This window comes from Ictalurus furcatus, chromosome 14 (assembly GCF_023375685.1).
Source record: "Ictalurus furcatus strain D&B chromosome 14, Billie_1.0, whole genome shotgun sequence".
Taxonomy (NCBI): domain Eukaryota; kingdom Metazoa; phylum Chordata; class Actinopteri; order Siluriformes; family Ictaluridae; genus Ictalurus; species Ictalurus furcatus.
The window spans coordinates 9,070,703-9,091,890 of NC_071268.1; the positions used below are offsets into that span (position 1 = coordinate 9,070,703).

A 21,188-nucleotide genomic window follows, 5' to 3' on the forward strand; every position below is an offset into this window, starting at 1 on the left:
TGTCTCGTCCAGCTGAACTCCGTTATGACTGCAGATCACAGGTTAGACCGAATAAATTCACCTCAATCACTTGTACTAAAGTACGAAATGTTGTATAAGCTGCAAAATTATGATGAGTTATGACTAGAAATTTAAAACAAAAACCAAAAAAAAAAAAAAAAGCAACAACAACCCTGGCAACTTGTGACAAAATGAGCAGGGGGCCACTTTATCTATGTTAGGGAAAAAATACGAGAGGTTTTATTGGAGCTGTTTTAGTATTTGTTAGCGTCGTGTAATTAGAACTCGCCTTTGAGAAAGGGTAAAGCAGCTCGGCATGAAATCTTGGGGGCAGGAATAGAGCTCTGTCATGTGCGTGTTTTGTTTCTCCGTGCCTCTGGCGCACTACAGAAACAAGACAGTCCGAAACGGTACTGCAATTACCATCATGGTGGTGCTGCTGCCCTGGTGTTCATGAATAAATCAAATGTAGTAGCAGGTCTGTGTGCTGTTAAACGCACTCGGAGCAGAGTGGAGGAAAAAAGACTCCTGTATGAACCTCGACGATCCAAAACACACCGCCAACTCGACAAAGAACTTTATTGCGGGTGTTGGAGTGGTAGTTTTTAGAATGACCAAGTCAATCACCAGAACGTAATCCAATTGAGTAGCATATCCCCCCTCCTCCCACCCCCCTTCAATATTTGGGATACGCAACCAAATATTAAGTGTCATATACTTTAATTCATACCAGGACTTATCTGTTCCTATACTTTTGCTCACCTAAAAATTGGTAGATCTGATACAAAAGGCTCTGTGTTTTATGTCGTTTAACGCATCGAAATATATAAAGACCAGGAAATAAAAGCCGAAGTCAAAAACTAAACTCGAACCCAAATGTCTTCAAGTTATATCGCAGACAAATGAATCGGCCTTGCCGTTCCAATACTTTTGGAGGGGGCCGTATGTATGACAGGGATTTATTACCAAGATATCGCAGGACTGAGCTCGGTTCACACTCCTGCATGCTATTGTCCCTGAGCTGAGCTTAAGTAGGATGGTGTGGAGGATGCTGGCTCAGCTTGTTAGTGCTTATTAAAAATCATGCAAGGCAAGTCGGAACTCCTGTATAACCACCATCTGGTTTACATCCACACTGCACACTCGGTAAAGCCGTGTCAGCATGGTGTTTAACACACACGCACGTACGTACGTACGAATAATCTACACATACAGAGTGTGTGATTTCCTCGCTGTGTGTTTTCACAGAGAAAACAGCAACAAAAAAAAAAAAAAAACCCCCGCTGTACTGCATTGCTCCATAATTCAGAGAAACTCCGCTCACCGAGTCAGGGAAATGAAGACGGAAGCAGCCGGGGGCCCCGAGTTAATCCCGGAGGAGTTTGATTAGAGAGCTGCTTGGGTGGCAGGAATGAAACTCCGCGTGCATTTTAATCAGAACCTAGCGAGCTGAACATGCTGAGAGTTATTTATTTATTTATTTATTTCCCGCAAAATACAAATCAATTTATTCAGATTCCGAATGAACTGTTTACATGTGCTCTAAAACTGTCAATCTCCGTTTACGTTACACGTGATCCGAACAAACTATACACCACGTTAAGTCACGATCCTAGGAGAACAAACTTGTGATACACTGTTTACTTCAACTGAGCGATTAGTCAGATGATTAACATACTACTACGAGGCGGGTAAACATGTAAGGCCTGATGCGCTAGGTATTAACAGCTGCTGTGTGCTATTATACCTCACCTGTTTAAAGCTGAACAGAACAAACTGAAGCGTGCTAGACACCAGTGTTAGGGCTCTGCCCTTTGGGCCTCTAGATGGTTGATAGGGAGTTCAAATCCTGGGAGCGCTAAGCTTGCTATCACCGGGCCCTTATGCAAAGTCCTAAACCTTCACCTTCTCAGAGCAATGAAGTCGTCTTTTTTGGATAAAAGCGTCTGCGTAAATCAATACAAGCAACCACAGGAAGTGTGTTCGGTCATGCTCATGTTTAGCAAAGGCTACATTGTTCTCCAAGGAGAGTAGGTTTTACCATCCAGGCTATATTTACGAAAGAAAACTCTAATTACACACATTTTTGTGGTTATCTGAGTGGCTTTCGTCTAAGAACATGCCTGCGTATCAAACCCTACTTGCCTAATCAACACGCGTCTGGTGCGGTCTCAATGGCGCGCTCGCAGCCACACGGTTCTCGTTTGTACATGCTCTCCGCGCCATAGCGTCTCCCGCTCCTCGTTTTGGGGTTTTAGAACGGCGATCCTGAGTGCAGTCTGTGTGCCCTTCGCGCGCCGTTTTGGTGAAGCGGACCGGCAGCCGTCCAGGACTCACTCGGAACTCCTTTCAAATATGAGCGAGGACCAATCGCTGCAGATGAGAACGACGAATAATGGGTCCTGACGGGTCGGTCATTATTCATCGAACTTGTCTTTAAGCAGCGTTAGGGTTACTTGATTGACGATTAGACGTGTGTCTATATCGCCGCAACGTGACTGGGAAGAGGATGGTTCGAGTGGACAAAAAATCTCCAAGGATCACAGCTGGAGAACTGCAGAAGTCAGTTGCGTCTTGGGGTCAGAAAGTCTCCAAAACTACAATCCGAAGTCACCTACAGCACCGCGCGCTGTTTGGAAGGGTTTCAAGAAAAAAGCCTCTACTCTCATCCTAAAACAAACTCAGGCGTCTTCAGTTTGCCAGACAATACTGGAACTTCAAATGGGATCGGGTTCTATGGTCAGATGAAACCAAAATAGAGCAAAACCAGATGTGGTTTTGGCGCACACAGAGAGGTAGCCGTATGGAAAAGCACCTCATGCCCACGATTAAACATGAGCTGTTATCTTGGCAACGGTTGGTAGCACAAAATATTGATTAAAAGGGTGCCAATAATTGCACACCTATATTTAACAAACATATATATTTTTTTGGACTTATGTTAGGGAAAATACGGGTTGAGTTTTTGTTGGAGCTGATTCAGTATTTCTTCGCGTACTGTAATTAGCGTTTGCCTTTTAGAGGCAGTATCGACTCATTCATTATCTCAGCTTCATCATGTCCTTCCAATGTCAACATTTTCGAACTTGGAGACCATTCAAGCTGAATTCTCGATACTTTGTGCAATACGAAAAACAAAACAAAACAACAACAAACAAACAGCATAACAGACAAGGTGACGCTCCGGCATCTGAGCCCAGGGTACGCTTAAAAACCGATATATATTAAAAAATCCACCCAAAACCCAGCACCATAAAAGTAGACGTGGTCAAGAGCTGCTTTTAGTTTGAGGCTCGTTCAGATTTCTTTCAACAAAATCACAAGGATGTCACTTGGCTCATCGACAAAATGTTACTGGCCATAAAATATTCAAATAGACAGCATCTTTAATAAACTCTTTCTTTAAGCCCCTGTTCTCGACAATGCTTTAGGCTTTAGGGTTTGTTTGTTTTGTAAATAATGAGTTCAGTCAGAAGATCGGTAATTACTATTAGCCTTGATAAGTTGGGATAAGTGGTTCATTAGAATAATCTCCACCTGGTGTTTTGCACTCTGAGCACAAAACTCTATTAAATAACAAACACAAGACTGTAATGCCCAACCTCTTGATCTTATTATAGGTGTTAAAAGCCTGCTGTGTGTCTGGATTGTTAATGTCAAGTTTTATTTGTGTGTCAGATTCAAGATTCAGGTCTCGCCTTGCAGACTCCTCATAGTTTAAGAATAAAGTGTGTGTGTGTGTGTTTGTGTGTGTGATATGGGACTGGTTGCACCTTTTGCATGCCCTGCAGCGCTTGTTGCAGGAAGCTGAGCTGTTGTTGACGTGTCGTGTCTTCTTCGCTGTGAGGAGGATGAGCTTTACTCTGTTCCTGCTTCAGCAGCTCCACCTCGTTCCTGTAGGCGTCCAGCTGACAGCGCAGACTGTCGTTCTCCTCCCTCAAGGCCTCCACCTGCGCCAGTGGCCCTGAGAGAGACAAGGAGGAAAAGGAGAGAGAGAGAGAGAGAGAAATTAACGAGGAGAGAGGAAGCAGGCAAATGAGACACAGAGCCCGATTTTCAGGATTTAATTCCATTTTATTTGGTGGCACTTTAAAAAAATAAATAAATAAAAAATGCAGACGATGGATTGGCACCCTGTCCAGGGTGTACCCCGCCTTGTCCCCGATGCTCCCTGGGATAGGCTCCAGGTTTTCCAGTGACCCTGAACAGGATAAGCGGTATAGAAGACGGATGCAGACGTCTAAGTTCAGATTTAGATCCGTTTTCAAGCCGCTCTGTGGCAATGTTTACCGTTCAAAGCGCTATACGAATAAAATTGAACTGAGCATATTGAAAAACTGAATATAAGTAACCACTTAGCTGACAAAACTTCTACTTTTCATCTCCTGATGTGCTTTTGTGGAACTTCACTCCGGTCTATGCCTGTAGGACATAACATTTTATTTCCTAATTCCTCCTCTTTATGAGGGCAATAAAAGAAAATTGGCAAGTCTCGGTATTTAATTGTTTTGTTAGACAGTTTTCTATTCTTTTTAACGACAGGACATTTTACAGGCGATAACGTGGCGTCTCTGATTCACTGAGGCGTTCTTATTTGCTAAGGAATAAAACAATTCAGTCAGTTGCACTTAGTCAGTAGTTAAGTGACACCGCGTATCGAAGATCGAGCGGCGTCAGCGTGTTCATGTACGTTTACGAGTCGGTTTGTGGGACGCTTCATGTCAGGAAGGTACCGTTTTAAACCTGTGCTCAGGAGCTGTGAGGTTAGCTCAATTCTGGCCCAAAGTGAGTTTGAAAACAGCACTGCAGCAGCAGACTTTAAATCTCAACACTGTTTAAAAAATACGAACATGGCAACCCGATCGTTCACCACGTTACGCTTGAGCCTGCACAAAAAAGCTCAGGAAGTAACAGGAAGATTGTACGTGGTAAAATTGTATGTGTAAGAACGGGAAATAAAGAAGGTAGCGTATGTGTGTGTGTGTGTGTGTGTGTGTGTGTGTGTGTGTGTGTGTGAGAGAGAGAGAGAGAGAGAGAGAGAGAGCGATGAAATGTATGATGACAGGGAGAGAAACTTTTTGAATACAAACAAGGACGCGTGAGGACAGAACGCGAATGCTGGGAAAGGCGAGATGAAAAACAATAGATGAATCGTACGCTCGTGCTGAGATGAGAGAGCAGAGTTAAAAGAGTGTGGTGTCAGGAAGAAGAATGAGAGGAACACATATAATAATTGCTGGGTGAGGTGTGTGTGTATGGAGACAATAGGTCACCCGCTGATGGAGAAGCACAGACAGCAGATCAGGACGGGTAACCCGGAGACAGGACCGGGGAACAGAAACCAGCGGAAGAGATTAGAGAAAGACGGCCCAGGCCAAAATGGGTCATTTCTCCGTGCTGAGCTGCTATCTTGGACTAATTAAGGAGGATTAAATGGAGGGAATGGGTATTGCTTAATGCTTGGCTTAATGTGACGTTGGTACTGTTATCAAACGGATGTAATTAAACGATTGCAATATGGTTATTTCTATCCCGTCAGTCTTTTGTTCAACGAGCTCTTAGCAATCAGTCTTAGAAGAGGAAGCGCGGCGCGGCGCGGCGCGGCTCGGGGCAGATAGCCAGGGTAAAGCACCCCATTCATCCTGGCCTGGAACTGGTGTGAGGACGTCTTACAAGGGAACACGGTGTCTGTTTCACAGATTTTCCTATTGAATAAAAACGTTGGAAAGGAACTGGTTTGTCTTATCGAGTCCCATACCTCCTGCCAGTACCTTTATTGTCAGCACTCAAGGACAGGAAGTGCTGTCAGTGAAGAAGAAAGCCCTCATCCCAGATATGCGTCTACCCCCTCTGGACCATCATCTGCTGATTAAAGCTGGGTTTAAACTGTTTGATTTCAGCAGTCTTTGAAGATTATTACCTGCAGGAGACGCACACTATATGGTCAAAGGTTTGTGGACACTTTTGTGGACCATCACACCCATATGTGCATATGTTAAACACCCCGTAACAGATTTATTCCCCATTTGCAGTACTCTTCTGGGACGGCTTTCCACTAGATTTCACTACATTACGAGCGGCGCTGTGGGGGTTTGACCATTCAGCCATAAGAGCATTAATGAGGTCTGGTGAGGAGGTCTGGGGTGCAGTCGGTGTTCCAGTTCATCCCAAAGGCCTTCAGAGGGGTTTAGGTACGCGCTCTGTGCAGGAGTTCTTCCACTCCAACCTTCTCAAACCATGTCTTCATGGAGCTCGCTTTGTCCACAGGGGCATTGTCATGCTGGAACAGTTCTGAGACTCTTATCCCCACTGAAGGGAAAATGTAATGCTACAACATACAAAGACATCCTCTACAACCGTGTGCTTCCGACTCTGTCGGAAGGCCCACGTGCAGGTGTAATGGTCATTTGTCCACATACTTTTGGCCATATCGCGTATAAGATGATCCCGATAAGATCTTGGTCGGATTCTGGAACAGACTGTGTGATAACGTGTGTTCTCCGTGTCAGAATATACAGTGAAGATCTGCTAATGATGTACATGCGGTTAAAGAAAATGAGTCAGTGTGATCTGGGCTCGCATAAACCAAAACACTCGTCAAAATGAGCTTGAAGTAACAAGGGACATGTCGTTCTGTCCACGTAGCATGTTTCTCCATTGCCACTACAGTATGTCCCTTGAGTTTTGCGTAAACCGTTTAGCATCGTAGCCTTTGAGATGTGAATAACAACGTTTAACTCTGCTTCTTTTGGTCACAATGACGCGAAATCGGGCCGAAACAACGACACAGCGGAAACCTGAAGGATTAAGTGAGCTTGTGTGTGTGCTTGTCTCGCCTGGGAGATACCAACAGCAGAAGCTCAAACTGTCTGAGAACAGATCAGGTTGGTGAATGGCAGTTGCGGAATGTTTACTTTCCGTGTTGAAATAACCCATACATCAGTGGATGGCGTGCCCTCTTCCCTATCACGCCATCACGCCATCCTTTCACACTCCTCAGAACACACTGCCGCAGATCGTAATCGTTGTTTCCTAATAACTGGGGTTGCATCTGAAATGGAGTATGGATCAAAACCCGTTAAATGTATGATTACATTTGCATACATCTGCATGCTAATAGGAGTCACTGTCACACCTGGGGATCGGTGATAGTGCTGCTGGGATCCGTGCTGCAGGGATGGGCCTGTCAACGGGAACCACCTTTCATACGTGTCAATCACAAAGTTGCAAAAACAAGCTGCGATGGTGATTTACCCAGCATGCAGCAGTGGTTCGCGGTGTGCTAAGCAGTTCCGGTGCAGAGCAGGCTCTAATGACTCGTCGGTAATGAGCAGAACGAAGCCGAAGAGCTGAGCGAGCAGCTGGCAGGGCTGTTCTCGGCTGTGCACTCCTGCGTTCAGTCTGCCAGAGGGGTTTATGGACGTATAAAGAGCCTAATAGCTTCGGATCATGGTGGAATCAGTTGCCAGCTCGATTTGATGACTTGTGCTTGGGGTCTAATGGCTCCTCTGCCAGCAATGTCACTGACAGGGGGACAAATCGACAACGGAGGAGTGAAAAGACAGACCGATCACTGACCCAGTCATAACCTTTAACGTTGTCTGACTTTTCTCTTTCCCTGAGCGGCTAATTATTCATTTGTTTATAGTGCTGGTACGGGCGTGCGTTTTTCCAGGCAACCTGGAGGCCTTGCTGTGAAATTCATTATGATGGGCTCCGACATGAGGAGTGACGTTCTAGGAACGTTTTTAGTAGGTGCTTTTCTGCAGAACCATTCAGGTGGAGCTTGCTGTATGGAACGTCTCTGACTAAGTCCAGAAAAAAAACAAAAAAAAACAAGCTCAAACGTTGTCAAATTCACATCGTAAAGAAAAAAAACAAAACAAACCCAAACACACAGCAACACAACCCTGACCATGTTTGCATCCTTGAGATGGCGGATGCATCCTGGAACTTCTCCAGGAACTGTCTGTGTCTTGTTCAAGAATCCGGGAACTCTTTTGTTCCTCAGGTGATTCTTGAACCGCGGTGTAAATATGCCTATCGCAGCAAACATGGCTCAATTATATAAAGCCTCGCTTAGGATAGCCGGTCTATGCGTTTTCTTAATCCCGGGGGATTCGCGCGACGGTACTAATTATGGTGAACACAGAGCTCCTTAAAGCGCGAGCACGTTTCTGCCGGCGTGATTTCTCTGCTGAAAGTGTGAAAAGAGCAAGCACGCACTAATTTTAAGGTGCCATGCAGTAACAGTGGAAAGAGGTTTCTTAATGACCTAATTACCACCTTATCTAATGTATGCTGCTGTGCAAAGGCCTGGGAGTTCCTGCATGCCACCAAACAAGATGACGGTGTGGAGTGCAGCCGTTATGCCGCTCTATATAAGCTCGACTCAAAACAGCAGTTCAGGATGAGGCTGTACTGTAATCAGACAATAAACGTGAGGGCAAGAGCTCTGCATACACTGTGGTTTCCAATTATGATCCTCATGACACATTGCAAAGTTTTATTAGCACTCACAGTGTGGGAGAATCGGGTAATTCGCCGACACGCTAACGAGAGCGGCACACACACACACCGAAAAAAGCTTCTCCACCCCAAACTTCTCACATTTAATGAGGCAACGCTTCAAGCTGCAAGCACTGAAAGAATTAAAGTGAGCAGAACTGTGGCGTCCAGGAGACCTCCATGGCCGAGACCTGCTAGAGGATTGTGGGTACCTGAGTCATCCGAGTCTTTGCTCTCCGATGCGTCCTCCATGTCATCGTCGGACATTTCCATCTCCTCTTCCCGGCGGATTCCCATCAGCTCCTCGTTATGGATGTTCCTGATTTCCTGCGGAACGGGAACACACGACGTTAAACTCTGAGGCTTTAGGGACTTTTAACTAGCAACACAAAGTTTATTAATTAGAACTCGAGCTCGAGTTTTAGGGAGCGCCGACCGAATTCTCTAGACGCAGATGTAATCAAGCCAACTTTTGGTAAGTCCTTGTTGGCTGACCTTGCTGGATCAGATAGTTAGCAAACTAACACTGCGTTCAGAAAGTTTGTGTGTGTGTGTGTTTTAATGCCTGGCATCGATGCCTGAGTGAGATACAGATTTGCTGGGATGAGCAGGGGCATTTAGAGCAGATGTCTCTGCATGGGTGCTGCCTGCTGGCCCACCTAATGGGGAGCTCACCGACTAATGAGGTGTGCGCACACATTCACTTACATAAAAGCTGCTACGGGGAGACGTACTAGCTCCCGGAGAAACGAAAGGCTTAGTGTAAACACCACCATCTGCCTGATGCTGAGGGGTCGAACAGGTAGTGCAAACACAAACACACCCATTCGGTCAAGACAGAGAGGAGATAGCGTGGAAGGAGATGAGAGGGTTACAGAGAGGGGACGGAGAGGACAGAAATAAGAAGAGTTCTAATCTGGTGCGCTGCAGTTTTCCTTTGACGTCCCTTCTGTAAGTCCAGAGATTACAACCGTCAGTGTATGAAGCCACACCGCCTGCGGCACACGACAGCTATACCACTGACAATTCAGGTCAGTCGCAGAGATCTACCTTCTCAGATTAAACGATCGATATTGTACTACAACCCAAAAGAAACCGACACTCTTACACCGACTGGAGCATTACACTCTCACTCTCACTCTCCCAGCCTGTCTACTTCACATCAAAAACACTTTCTCTACTCAATAGAACCTCACATGCCATCTGACCGGTCAGTAGAGACAGAGCAAGGGTGAGCCTTATAGTTTCTTTTCTGTGTCCTGCAAAATAAACCACATCACCCATAAAGTGACATGCCGCCGCGTGTCTTTACCGCAAAGCTCCCGGGGAATCTCCAAAGCAAGGAATCTGTGATCTAACACCACGATGGCTGGTCTGAAGGATTAAGAGAAAAATCCTCCAATAAAACCCTTTTAATAAATGAGCTCCTTACCGTCAGAATGACACAGAGCGGCTCGGTAACCGGACAAGCCGGGACGCGGGGATTATAAACGTCACGTTAACTCCACTTGTCATACGTTGTTCCCCTTAGTGCACAGCCCAACTAAAATACCCTTACATATAGATAAAACAGTGTAGGAAAGAAAAAATAAATAATCCACCTCATTTATCGCTCTTTCAGTAAAGCCACGTGTAAATGTTTTGGTAAGCCAAACCCGAACTAAAAACCCCCCCCCCCCTCCGCCGCTGATTTTCTTCCTGCGAATAGTTTCACGAATTCCCATCTCCAGGAAATTTAGCCAACGCATTCGGCTGATTTACGTGTAGTACCGCGTACAAAACTCCATAAAAGTCACAGCTCACAAAGCGCTGAAAACAACAAAATGACAACTAGAGAGTGAGAGAGCCTCCGAAACGCAGTGTTGCAAATCTTCCAATAACGCAGCTCAGCCACTGCAGCACATCCCCTCTATCTCTTCCAGCTTTTATAGCGCGCCATTTCTTTTGTCCTCGGGACTTTATTTAAGAATCTGCTCTGCATCGCTTTTTTTTTTCGTTTGTTTCACGTGAAAATGGTAGCTTGAGAAAACGCGCGTGCACGACGAGACTATAAATAAATAAACGATTTAAAACGACACCGTGTAATCCGTGTGTAAATTTGAAAAAACTCATCAACTGTTATACAATTTGAAGCTGATCAAACGCCTTGCAGAATCTGCAAAAAAATTTAAAAATTTAAAAAAAAAAAAATAAAAAAAAAAAAGAAAAAAAGAAAAATCATAAAAATTGCATTTTGTTTATAATTTGTAATAACAATTAATAAATTGTTATTTCGTCTTCTGGGAGATGTGTAAATATCTTATGTGGCTTCTGAAGGGCGGTACTGAATGAAAAAAATAAGATCTCTAAACAAAATAATAACAATTTACACCGTTCAAAAGTTTACACCCCCCTGGCTCTTAATGTATCATCGTGTCGCCTTCTTGAGCATCAGTGAACGTTTGCACCTTTTGTAATAGTTGTGTACGAGTCTCTCAGTCGTCCTCAGTGTGAAAAGATGGATCTGAACATCATATAGTCGCTGTTGGAAAGGAGTCAAATATGCAGAAGATGCTGGAAAAGTAAAGAATGTGCAGGACCTGGAGGATTTACTGAAGAACAGTGGGCAGTTGAACTGCTCGGGACAAACAAGGGACTCATGCAGAACTCTCACAAAACATAAACAGATCATCCAGGTAACGACACACAGGATTAATAATCAAGGGTGTGTAAACTTTTGAACGGGTTCATTTATGTACATTCGGTTATTATTGCGTCTTGTGGACTAGATGTACGCATCTGTTATGTGAAATAGCTTATTCAGGGTAGTACTTTTTTATGATCCTTCTTAATACCTATTTTTATTTATTTTTTTTAAAATGACTAACATTTCGCAGATCCTGCAAGGTATATGTACATTGATACAAACTCAGGAGCTCTCTTAGGATAGTAACCTTTCGCCAAAGTAACCTGATTTTCACGAATACCACATTTCTTGTGTAAATGTTCCTGAACGCGACGTACGGATACATTCGTTCGTATCCAATTTATAAATAAAATTAAAAAAAAAAAAAAAGCACATGGAATAAAAAATAAAAAAACAAATAACATCTGTTCTCTGGACTGACCACGGCCAGCGTCAATCAGGATCCGATTACTGGAAATCTTCTGGGGGTCATATGAGCATGTAACACTGCCACGTTATGACCGATGTATAGCTCGGGCAGGTGTGTCGTCGTATAAAAGTGAGAACACGGCTAACGGTAAGTGTGGCCAACCGGCATGAGGTTAACAAGGACCATGTGGCAAACCACACTGAGCTTCGACTCATCTAAGTTGTCACTGCTAAGGGAAGAGAAGGCAAGGTAACCAAATTTCCATTAATCATCCGCCTCTGGAATGCAGGTTAGCACATGAAAAAAATTTTTTTTGAACTAAAAACCAACTCAAACAGCACATTCAGACATAATGAAACACCTACCTTATGTCACGATGAGACTCTTTTGCATCAGTGTAATGCTTGTTCCAAATCCAGTACCCATTTAAAGCTAATGAGATTACATGATACGACTCTGAAATGTGAACACTTCCTGTCACGTCTATATTCATTACTCGCTTAACAAGACCTTTCAAGCACTTTTGGATTAGCATAAACAGTATCAGCCCTGCGATCCGTGCAAAATGCCTCTGTCTTGCAGCCTGGAAAAGGAGATTATGATGTTAATTACACGCCCAATCCAGTCTTTGCTCACTTGGTGCTCGAGAGACGAGACTCGACACTTACCGAATGACCAGAAAACGACAACAGTGTTACGCTTCATCGGCGGCCTCCGCCCACACGGAGCACGTTTATTTGCTGCAGCTCGTTAAGTGAGGACGTAGTCTTACATCCTAACGTCTCGATTCGCTTCGAAATAGAACAAAAGATAAAAGTAAAAGTGAAATCTCTTCAGCATTGAAATGCAGGGGGATAGTGCATGAGAAGGAGTGTGTTCTGAATACGCTGATCTGCAGCAGGGCTCTGGGAGTCGATAGGTAAGCGTGGGATAAATCTCGGGCTCGCACTCGGCCGGCGCTTTGTGCGCTCAGGTGTTACCTGCCAAGCGGCTGTGTGCTGCTGGGAGCTCGGCCACTCCCTGGTGATTGACAGCTACGGTTCCGGTAACTGTCTCGGTTACCCTGTTTAAGAGCTAATTAACGTACGCCTCAAGCAGAGAGCATATGGAACTGCACTCGAAGACGGGGAATAAAAAGGGCCGATGGATCAGCGTTTAAAAAGTAAAAAATCCTGCAGAAAACGTCAACACATTCAGTTTAACAGAAAGAACAGAAGCAAAAATTGAGAACACCAACCTCTGCTTGCTTGCGCCACATGTCCAGGTTCTTGCGTTGGGCTTTGGAGAAATGGTCCCATGCCTTTTGTTTGGAAGCAGCGTGGAATACAGACACAATCTGCTCAACTGTGGCAGGGGGACGCGGGGGGCCAGTATGTACCGTCCAAAGAAAGACAGAGAGAGAGGGGCGATTGGGGAGAAGCAGAGGAGTGGGGGAAAAAAAAACTGGTGTCAGATAGGAAGGCAGTGAACTTCTTTTCTCGCCCTACTCTCCCTCTCTACAGCAACAACACTGGTGCATGGATGACTAAACTTCAATGCTTCAATAATTCATGGAGGAAACAGTGGGGCATTTTGACCTGTTGGACTAATTCAGACCACTGAGGCAACTTCTGTGCAAAAGCTCATCTAAGAGATCATGCACATTATATATATATATATATATATATATATATATATATATATATATATATATATATATATATAAAACTGCATCACCTTTGATATTCTTGGAAGCTCTGAGCTGTCAGGAAAATCAGAGGATCACTGGCTTATTGGAGAAAGCAGGTAGATATGGAATCTAATGAGACTCATCTCCAGGGAAGCCACACGTCATTATTTTGCGCTCTGAGTGTGTGTGTGTGTGTGTGTGTGTGGATCTGACAGGACGTCTTGCTCGTGTCAACTCATTAGTGGAAACCTTCCGGTAATAAGTTCATCCACTCTGAATTGAGAGATGAGCTTTGGCAGTAATCCTTCAGCACAGAGACTGAATATTCCGGAAGCGGAGAACACAGAGCATCACCTGTCAAAACTCCAGCCCAAGCTGTACCGAAAATGCTTTTCCTGTTTTAACGCCGCTGATTCAGAACCCCTGCCAATTAACATGTTCTCTGTGAGCTGTAAGAGCCAAGCAAACACTCGACCCCAGAGGCCTACGGGACTGTGATCTTCTTACAGAAACAGTTCTGTTTTTAAGGCTTTGGTATCTATCACAATCTATACCCCGATGTACCGCAGAACATAAAACAAACGAATTGAACAAGATCACGTCAGCTACTCGTTCGTACGACGTGTCCGAGAAGGCAGGAACCGACAATAATAAAACGATATTGATTTATTTTGTATTTATTATTTACGACACTTGCTCTCCATGTTGACCTGCTCCTCAGCCGTCGTATCATTTATTTTTGTAGCGTTTTTGAGGATTTTGCTCGACATATTCCCATTCTCGTAAAACTTCCCGACTTTACGGACACCGGGTAGAATTCCCAACGATAGTCGCCATAATCTGGGCAAAGCATATCGTCTGGTATATCATCCAGACCGTGATACCGCACGGTTTTCGGTACACGCGCAAGTGTTAAACTGCTTGTAACTGCTCACAGCTGCTCACTAGGTAAAGAATAAAGCATGATGCGGCGTTATAGAAAAAGAATCGACTGTTAGACAGTTATCACCTCAGAGTCAGTTCTTTTCCAACAACAGCATGTCATGAAGTCTGTAACTTCAATTTGAATACAGCAAGCTGCCAACATTTAACTTTTGTTAATTCAAGAACGACAGGTCCGTTTAGAGTTATTTATATTTTTATTTACATTTCTAGTTACATGAATGTATATAAAATACCTTCCATATAGTTACGTTTAGAGTTATTTATATTTTTATTTACATTTCTAGTTACATGAATGTATATAAAATACCTTCCATATAGTTATGTTTATAGTTATTTATATTTTTATTTACATTTCTAGTTACATAAATGTATATAAAATACCTTCTATATAGTTATGTTTATAGTTATTTATATTTTTATTTACATTTCTAGTTACATAAATGTATAGAAAATACATCTCATATAGTTACGTTTGTAGTTATTTATATTTTTATTTACATTTCTAGTTACATAAATATATATAAAATACCTTCCATATAGTTATGTTTATCTGTTTAGAGTTATTTATATTTTTATTTACATTTCTAGTTACATAAATATATATAAAATACCTTCCATATAGTTATGTTTATCTGTTTAGAGTTATTTATATTTTTATTTACATTTCTAGTTACATAAATGTATATAAAATACCTTCCATATAGTTATGTTTATCTGTTTATAGTTATTTATATTTTTATTTACATTTATAGTTACATAAATATATATAAAATACATCTCATATAGTTATGTTTATAGTTATTTATATTTTTATTTAAATTTTATAGTTACATAAATGTATATAAAATACCTTCCATATAGTTACGTTTAGAGTTATTTATATTTTTAGTTACATTTCTAGTTACATAAATGTATATAAAATACATCTCATATAGTTACGGTTATCCGTTTAATGTTGTGAAACGTCCATGGGGGGCTGGAGCCCTGAAGAGTTTTTCTTCAGCCCTGAATAATTCTGCACTTGGAGCGGTTTGTCACTACGGAACCGAACGCCAGTAAAAGAAGACGGCGGTGTTGTAATTTTGTATCTTCGGTGAACGGAGGCGAGACCAATCAGACAGGGTTTACAGGAAAATACTGGAAATACTCGTGTCTCATTGGCTGATTGCTCTCAATTCTGCCGAACGCTAGCTCACAGTCAGTCAGTGTGAGGAAAAATGGGTATACGGCGATTTATTGCCAGTAAAGGGATTTGAAACTGAAAAAACAACATCCTCTGATGGTGAGCAGGAAAACGTGGTGTGTAAATGTCGATATGAGTTCCAGGTTAGGTGAACATGATATGAGCAGAGCGTAAGGACAAATAACGTACTTTACGTGATACTGTGGCAGCTAAACCCATACAGTGAGAGCTTAGTTGTGCCTCCTCTTGGCTAGTGACACCAAACTAACCTAGTCTCTTGTTACGTAGCCAAAATGTTTGATATTTTACTGGTCTGGCAGTCCTGCAAACAATGATAACACCCGGGGCAAGTTTTATAATAAATCCAACTTTTTGTCTGATCATGTCTTTCTTTCTAATTGCAAATAAATTCAGTATTTTCTGTTACGTCTTATGTCTGCAGCCTGGGTGAGATGGGTCGTAACAATACTGAAATAGGATGAATTTAAACAGATAATATCATTTTTAAAGGCCAGAATAAAGTCATTGTGTTCATTTTATAGTGATTATTTTCTAATGTTTTACTACCTGTACAACTTAGGTGGGAATTGTGCTTCGTGTCAAGTAGGTCCATCAGTAATAGTTTTACAACCAGATTATGAACGTTTACTCAGGTCACTTCAACTCTCACTCATGAAACTGCCATTGTATTATGGGTTTTGAGGATCCATCATGAATGGAGCCCTTTACCAGGAGATTCTTGAGAAGAATCGGCTGCCATCCAGCAGGATGATGAAGATGAGACATGGAGACATGGACCTTCCAGCAGGACAACGATCCAAAGCATACAGCAAAGGAAACTCTCAACTGGTTTCAGAGAAAACAAATCACCCGACTCGAATCCAATTGAACAAGATTTAAAGACAATGTGTTTAGAAGAACGGGCCAAAATCACACCCGAATACCGCGGCCCATTAATTTCTTCATACAGGAAGCGTCTGGAAGCCGTCATTACAAACAAAGGCTTCTCCACTAAGTATTAAATACATTTCAGTTAGTGTGTTCAATACTTTTTTTCCCGTGTCATTCCACTTTATTACACATAACTTCATTCATGGACTTTAACGTTGTGAATTCTTTATTCAAGATACTAGAAAAGGTTGTAGCACAGCAGCTGTGCTCATAATTGCACAGGAATAACATTCATGAAATGTATCAGTCAGGATTTAGACTTCATCATAGCACAGAGACAGCGTTAGTTAAAGTCGTAAACGACCTACTACTGGCCTCTGATCAGGGTTGTGTCTCGCTGCTTGTGTTACTCGACCTTAGTGCAGCTTTTGTTACTATAGATCATACTATTCTCCTTGCTAGACTAGAAAACATTGTTGGCATTAAGGGAACGGTCCTGTCCTGGCTCAGGTCTTATTTGACCGATCGTTATCAGTTCGTAGATGTAAATGAAGACTTCACGTATACTGAGGTTAAATTTGGTGTTCCACAAGGTTCTGTTTTAGGCCCACTGCTTTTTACTTTATATATGCTACCTCTAGGTCAAATTATTCGTAAACATGGAATTAGTTTCCACTGCTATGCTGATGATACACAGCTGTATGTTTCAGAGAAGCCAGACGACAGACAGCAGCTTAATAAAGTTGAGGAATGTGTAAAAGACATTAGACGTTGGATGCTTATTAACTTCCTTTTACTTAATTCTGATAAGACAGAAGTACTTGTACTAGGACCGTGTGCTGCTAGAAGGAAGCTTTCTGATTACATAGTCACTCTGGATGTCCTTTCTGTTTAAACATGTGCAGCACTAAAAGACCTTGGTGTGATTACTGACTCCAGTCTATCATTTGACGCTCATGTAGATAATATTACTAGGATAGCCTAATTTCATCTCAGAAATATTGCTAAGATAAGAAATATAATGTCACTACATGATGCAGAAATATTAGTTCATGCTTTCTTCACCTCTAGACTAGATTACTGTAATGCCTTACTGTCTGGATGTCCCAGTAGGAGTATAAACAAACTCCAGTTAGTCCAGAATGCAGCTGCTAGAGTCCTTACTAGAACCAGAAGATACGACCACGTCACCCCGATCTTATCCACACTGCATTGGCTCCCAGTGAAATCTCGCATTGATTATAAAATACTATCATTAACTTATAAATCACTAAACGGTCTCGCACCACAGTACCTGAGCGAACTTTTGGTTTTCTAAGTAGGCCACGCCTACTTAGATCAAAAGATGCAGGCTATTTGACGGTACCTCGAATAGTGAAGGCTACAGCAGGGGGAGAGCTTTCGCTTATAGAGCCCCACTGTTATGGAACAGTCTTCCAATTAGTGTTCGGGACTCAGACACAGTCTCGGTGTTTAAGTCTAGGCTGAAAACGTATTTGTTTACTCAAGCCTACCCCGACTAGACTTTCTGTTACGCTAAGCACAGTCCTAATAAACTCTTCTCTCCCTCTCTCCTTCTGTCGAGCCACACACGATTTTATGGAGATACTAGAGATCCGGATCCTTTCTGCTCTCCGGACCTGACTGATCCGTTTCGGATGTCCTGCCTCTGGATGGAGCTCTCATCTACTCCAATTCCAGATTGCTGGGACTACGGCTGCTTCTAAGGCCAAACAGACTTCACGTAAAACCATAATGAACTTTTTCACACTGTCTGGTGTTACCCAGATGAGGACGGGTTCCTTTCTGAGTCGGGTTCCTCTCAAGGTTTCTTCCTCTTAACTTCTTAGGGAGTTTTTCCTCGCCACCGTCGCCACCTGCTCGCTCAATTGGGATAAATTTGCACTTTTAAAATCTGTATACTCTGTTGATATATTTCTGTAAAGCTGCTTTTGAGACAATGTCCATGGTAAAAAAAAAAATAAAAAAAAACGCTATACAAATAATATTGAATTGAAATTTATATTTCCGGATTTCTTGAGTTAATACTGATGTCTGGTGAAAATTTCATGTGAATAGCCTCATTGGAAATATATTTACTGAAATAAAATGTTGACGCGTATAATACTCTTCTAATTTCCTCCACTGTACGTCTTGCGTCTGTTTCCCTTCTCATACTGCAGCCTGGAGGAGATACTCCAGTAACAATACTGAAGTAGGCTAAATTTAACCAGATAATATTATTTTTAAAGGACAGAATCCAGTCACTGTTCATTTTATATTTAATATTTTCTCATGTTTTACTATCCGTACAATTTAGTTGGGAATTGTGCTTCATATCAAGTAGGTCCATCAGTAATAGTTTAAGAACCAGATTATAAAACTTCTCTCAGTCACTCTCAGTGCGTTTACATAGACAACGATAATCCGCTATTAACCCGATTAAGACGATACTCTGATTAAGAAACTAGCATGTAAACAGCCATTTTTAATGACCTTAATCCGATTAAAGTCATACTCGTAGTAAACACGAATCGAATTAAGAAATGTGGAGTATTCCTGTTTTAGTCGCGTTATCGACGTGTATTACAGACGTGTACACACCTTATTCATATTATTAACGTCGTGTGAGAGTTTTCACCGCTTTTTTTTCGACAGGACACGATCACACACGGCAGTGCTCAACCGTTTTACGGCAAACAAGAGAGCACGGCTGCATCCGAAACCGCATATTTGCCTACTATAGGCCTGTAGTAGGAGAAATACATGTATATCAGCTACCATATAGACGGTAAGTACGCGGTTTGGGACGCAGCCCACAGCTTCAAGCAGTCGTCTATTAGCACGTACAGCGTGACAAATAATTAACCGCACTTGAAGCTTTCATAAAATTAAAAATAAAAACACCCAGAACTGTATACGGTCCCATAACGAAAACCAACTGTATGTCGATACGTGAAATTCTGGAGGGACGTCGGACGGCGTGACGCGGGGACGTAAAGACGTGTGCCGTTAATCGATCTATGTTCTATAACATGTGACACGGGAACATGAAAGGAATATTCTAAAAGCGACTCATGTAAACACCTTAATCACAATATTGTCTTATTCAGAATAAGGTCAATGATTAGATTACTGCCGTGTAAACGTACTCTTAGAGTAGTTTTCAACTCTCACTCGTGAAATTGCCATTGTATTATGGGTTTTGAGGATCCATCATGTAGGTCTAGTAATAATGATAGCAGGTATTTGAAATGAAGCTGGTTTGAGACATCTGAGCGGCTCGATTATTCAAGTGCAGATTATATAGTAAATCAAATCCAAACCCTTCCTTCCTTCTCCAATTTTCACACCTTTTAAGCAATTAGCCCTCACATGCAAGAAAGAAAAAGGCGCTCAGCCCCTGATGATTAACAGTCCAGCGAACGCCCTCGCTCCACAAAACAAGTTACATTATAGCGGCTATAAACGGTCGTTTCCTCTCTCCGGTCTCTCTTGAAGTTAATTAGGAACAAAAATGCAGCAGGTTAGATCGAATCACAGCTCCACATCCTATGCGAGCATCTGCAATACAAATCCCCTTTCAATGCGTTACTATCGAAACAACAGCATATTAGAACGATCACGTTCGTTTAAACCTTAGCGCTGAGACCGTGATAGCTGTGCTGTTATAAAACATCAAATGAACTGTGCGCCGTGTGAAAAATCGATTTCTTCTGCAAGTCCTGAGACACGCCCAGCGCAGTCATGTGATTACTGCTGCTAGCAGAATGCTGCGTCTGTTGAATCGTGCTTAATATTATTCTGGGGCTGTCACCCCTCAAAGACGCGAGGGAAGACTTTTCACCAATTTACAATCCGTCTCTCGGTCTCCTCGTTTTGGGGTAAGGCTAATAAACCCAGTGGAGTCAATAGGGTTGAGAACGCTCAGTCTGAGATAAAGGCAAGCTTGAGTGAGAGTACTGCGGCGAGATCAATAATGGCTTGAGCATCCTTTAATTTGATGGGAGACATTGATTTAGAAGTAGGGAGAAGGAAAAAAAAAAATCGCACGACTGCGTGTGTGGGTGTGAGAGAAAAGAGCGATTGTCAGTGTGTAGAGTGTACGGCTATACGAGCGGCGCTCCTGGAGTTACTACAAAGCTTAGTTTCTTCCCTGATTAACAACAGTTAATATGACTATGTTTTTTTTTTTTTTTTTTTTTAACTCGTTTTGACGCAGTATGATGGTAGATCATCTGAGAAAGGATTTTGGTAGTAGATCACCGAAGCAGACGTTCCTCTGATCAAATACAGCCCGGATATCGACCAGTTTACCAATTCCATTTTGGCAAAGGAAACTTCAAAGCAGACTTCAGTATATTTTTGCATCCTCTTAGTGAACGTGCCACAAAAGAAAACCACTTCATACTACATTCCTCATTTTTGCTCTTTATTTTGTTTTCCATCAGCAGAGGTTTGCTTATAGTAGTGGTCTTGAATACTAAACTTTATGCTTTATGCATTATTCATTCAACACTTTTTTTTTTTTTTTTGCCAAATCAGCATGCTTGCCTGGGATTTGTCAAATATTCTATTTTACAGAGACCTCGACTGCACAGTATAGTTTAGTTTTAGACCTAATGGCACTGCGGTGCTGTATTGCTTTCTGGGCCAAAGCCTTTGCTTGAATCTTTGCTTGTTCCTCTGTCAGGTCTGGAGGATACAATTCTGTAACTACAGCCGTATGAAGACCTCATTAAAGAGCTAATTTTATAGCCGAAATCTTGTATTTCACTGGAAATCTTGCAGCTTTTGATCTGATTCGTGTTGCTACCTGCGACAGGTGATAATACTATAACGGCTATGGGGTTTTCAACATTGCGTTATCTCTAAGCAACACCGGTTTACCTTCTCA

The 21,188-nt window shown here is 42.3% G+C and overlaps 1 protein-coding gene across 8 annotated transcripts in view; it reads right to left on the bottom strand.

The window, feature by feature from the left end:
- Positions 1 to 21,188, bottom strand: part of enox2 (ecto-NOX disulfide-thiol exchanger 2) — a 296,308-nt gene that overhangs the window by 22,238 nt on the left and 252,882 nt on the right. For all 8 annotated transcript variants that reach the window (XM_053641146.1, XM_053641143.1, XM_053641145.1 and 5 more), the window contains 3 exons: positions 12,841 to 12,947; positions 8,721 to 8,835; positions 3,774 to 3,964 (listed from right to left, as the gene is read on the bottom strand). In XM_053641146.1, the coding sequence (XP_053497121.1) occupies positions 3,774 to 3,964; positions 8,721 to 8,835; positions 12,841 to 12,947 (413 nt within the window). The remainder of the gene's footprint in view (positions 1 to 3,773; positions 3,965 to 8,720; positions 8,836 to 12,840; positions 12,948 to 21,188) is intronic.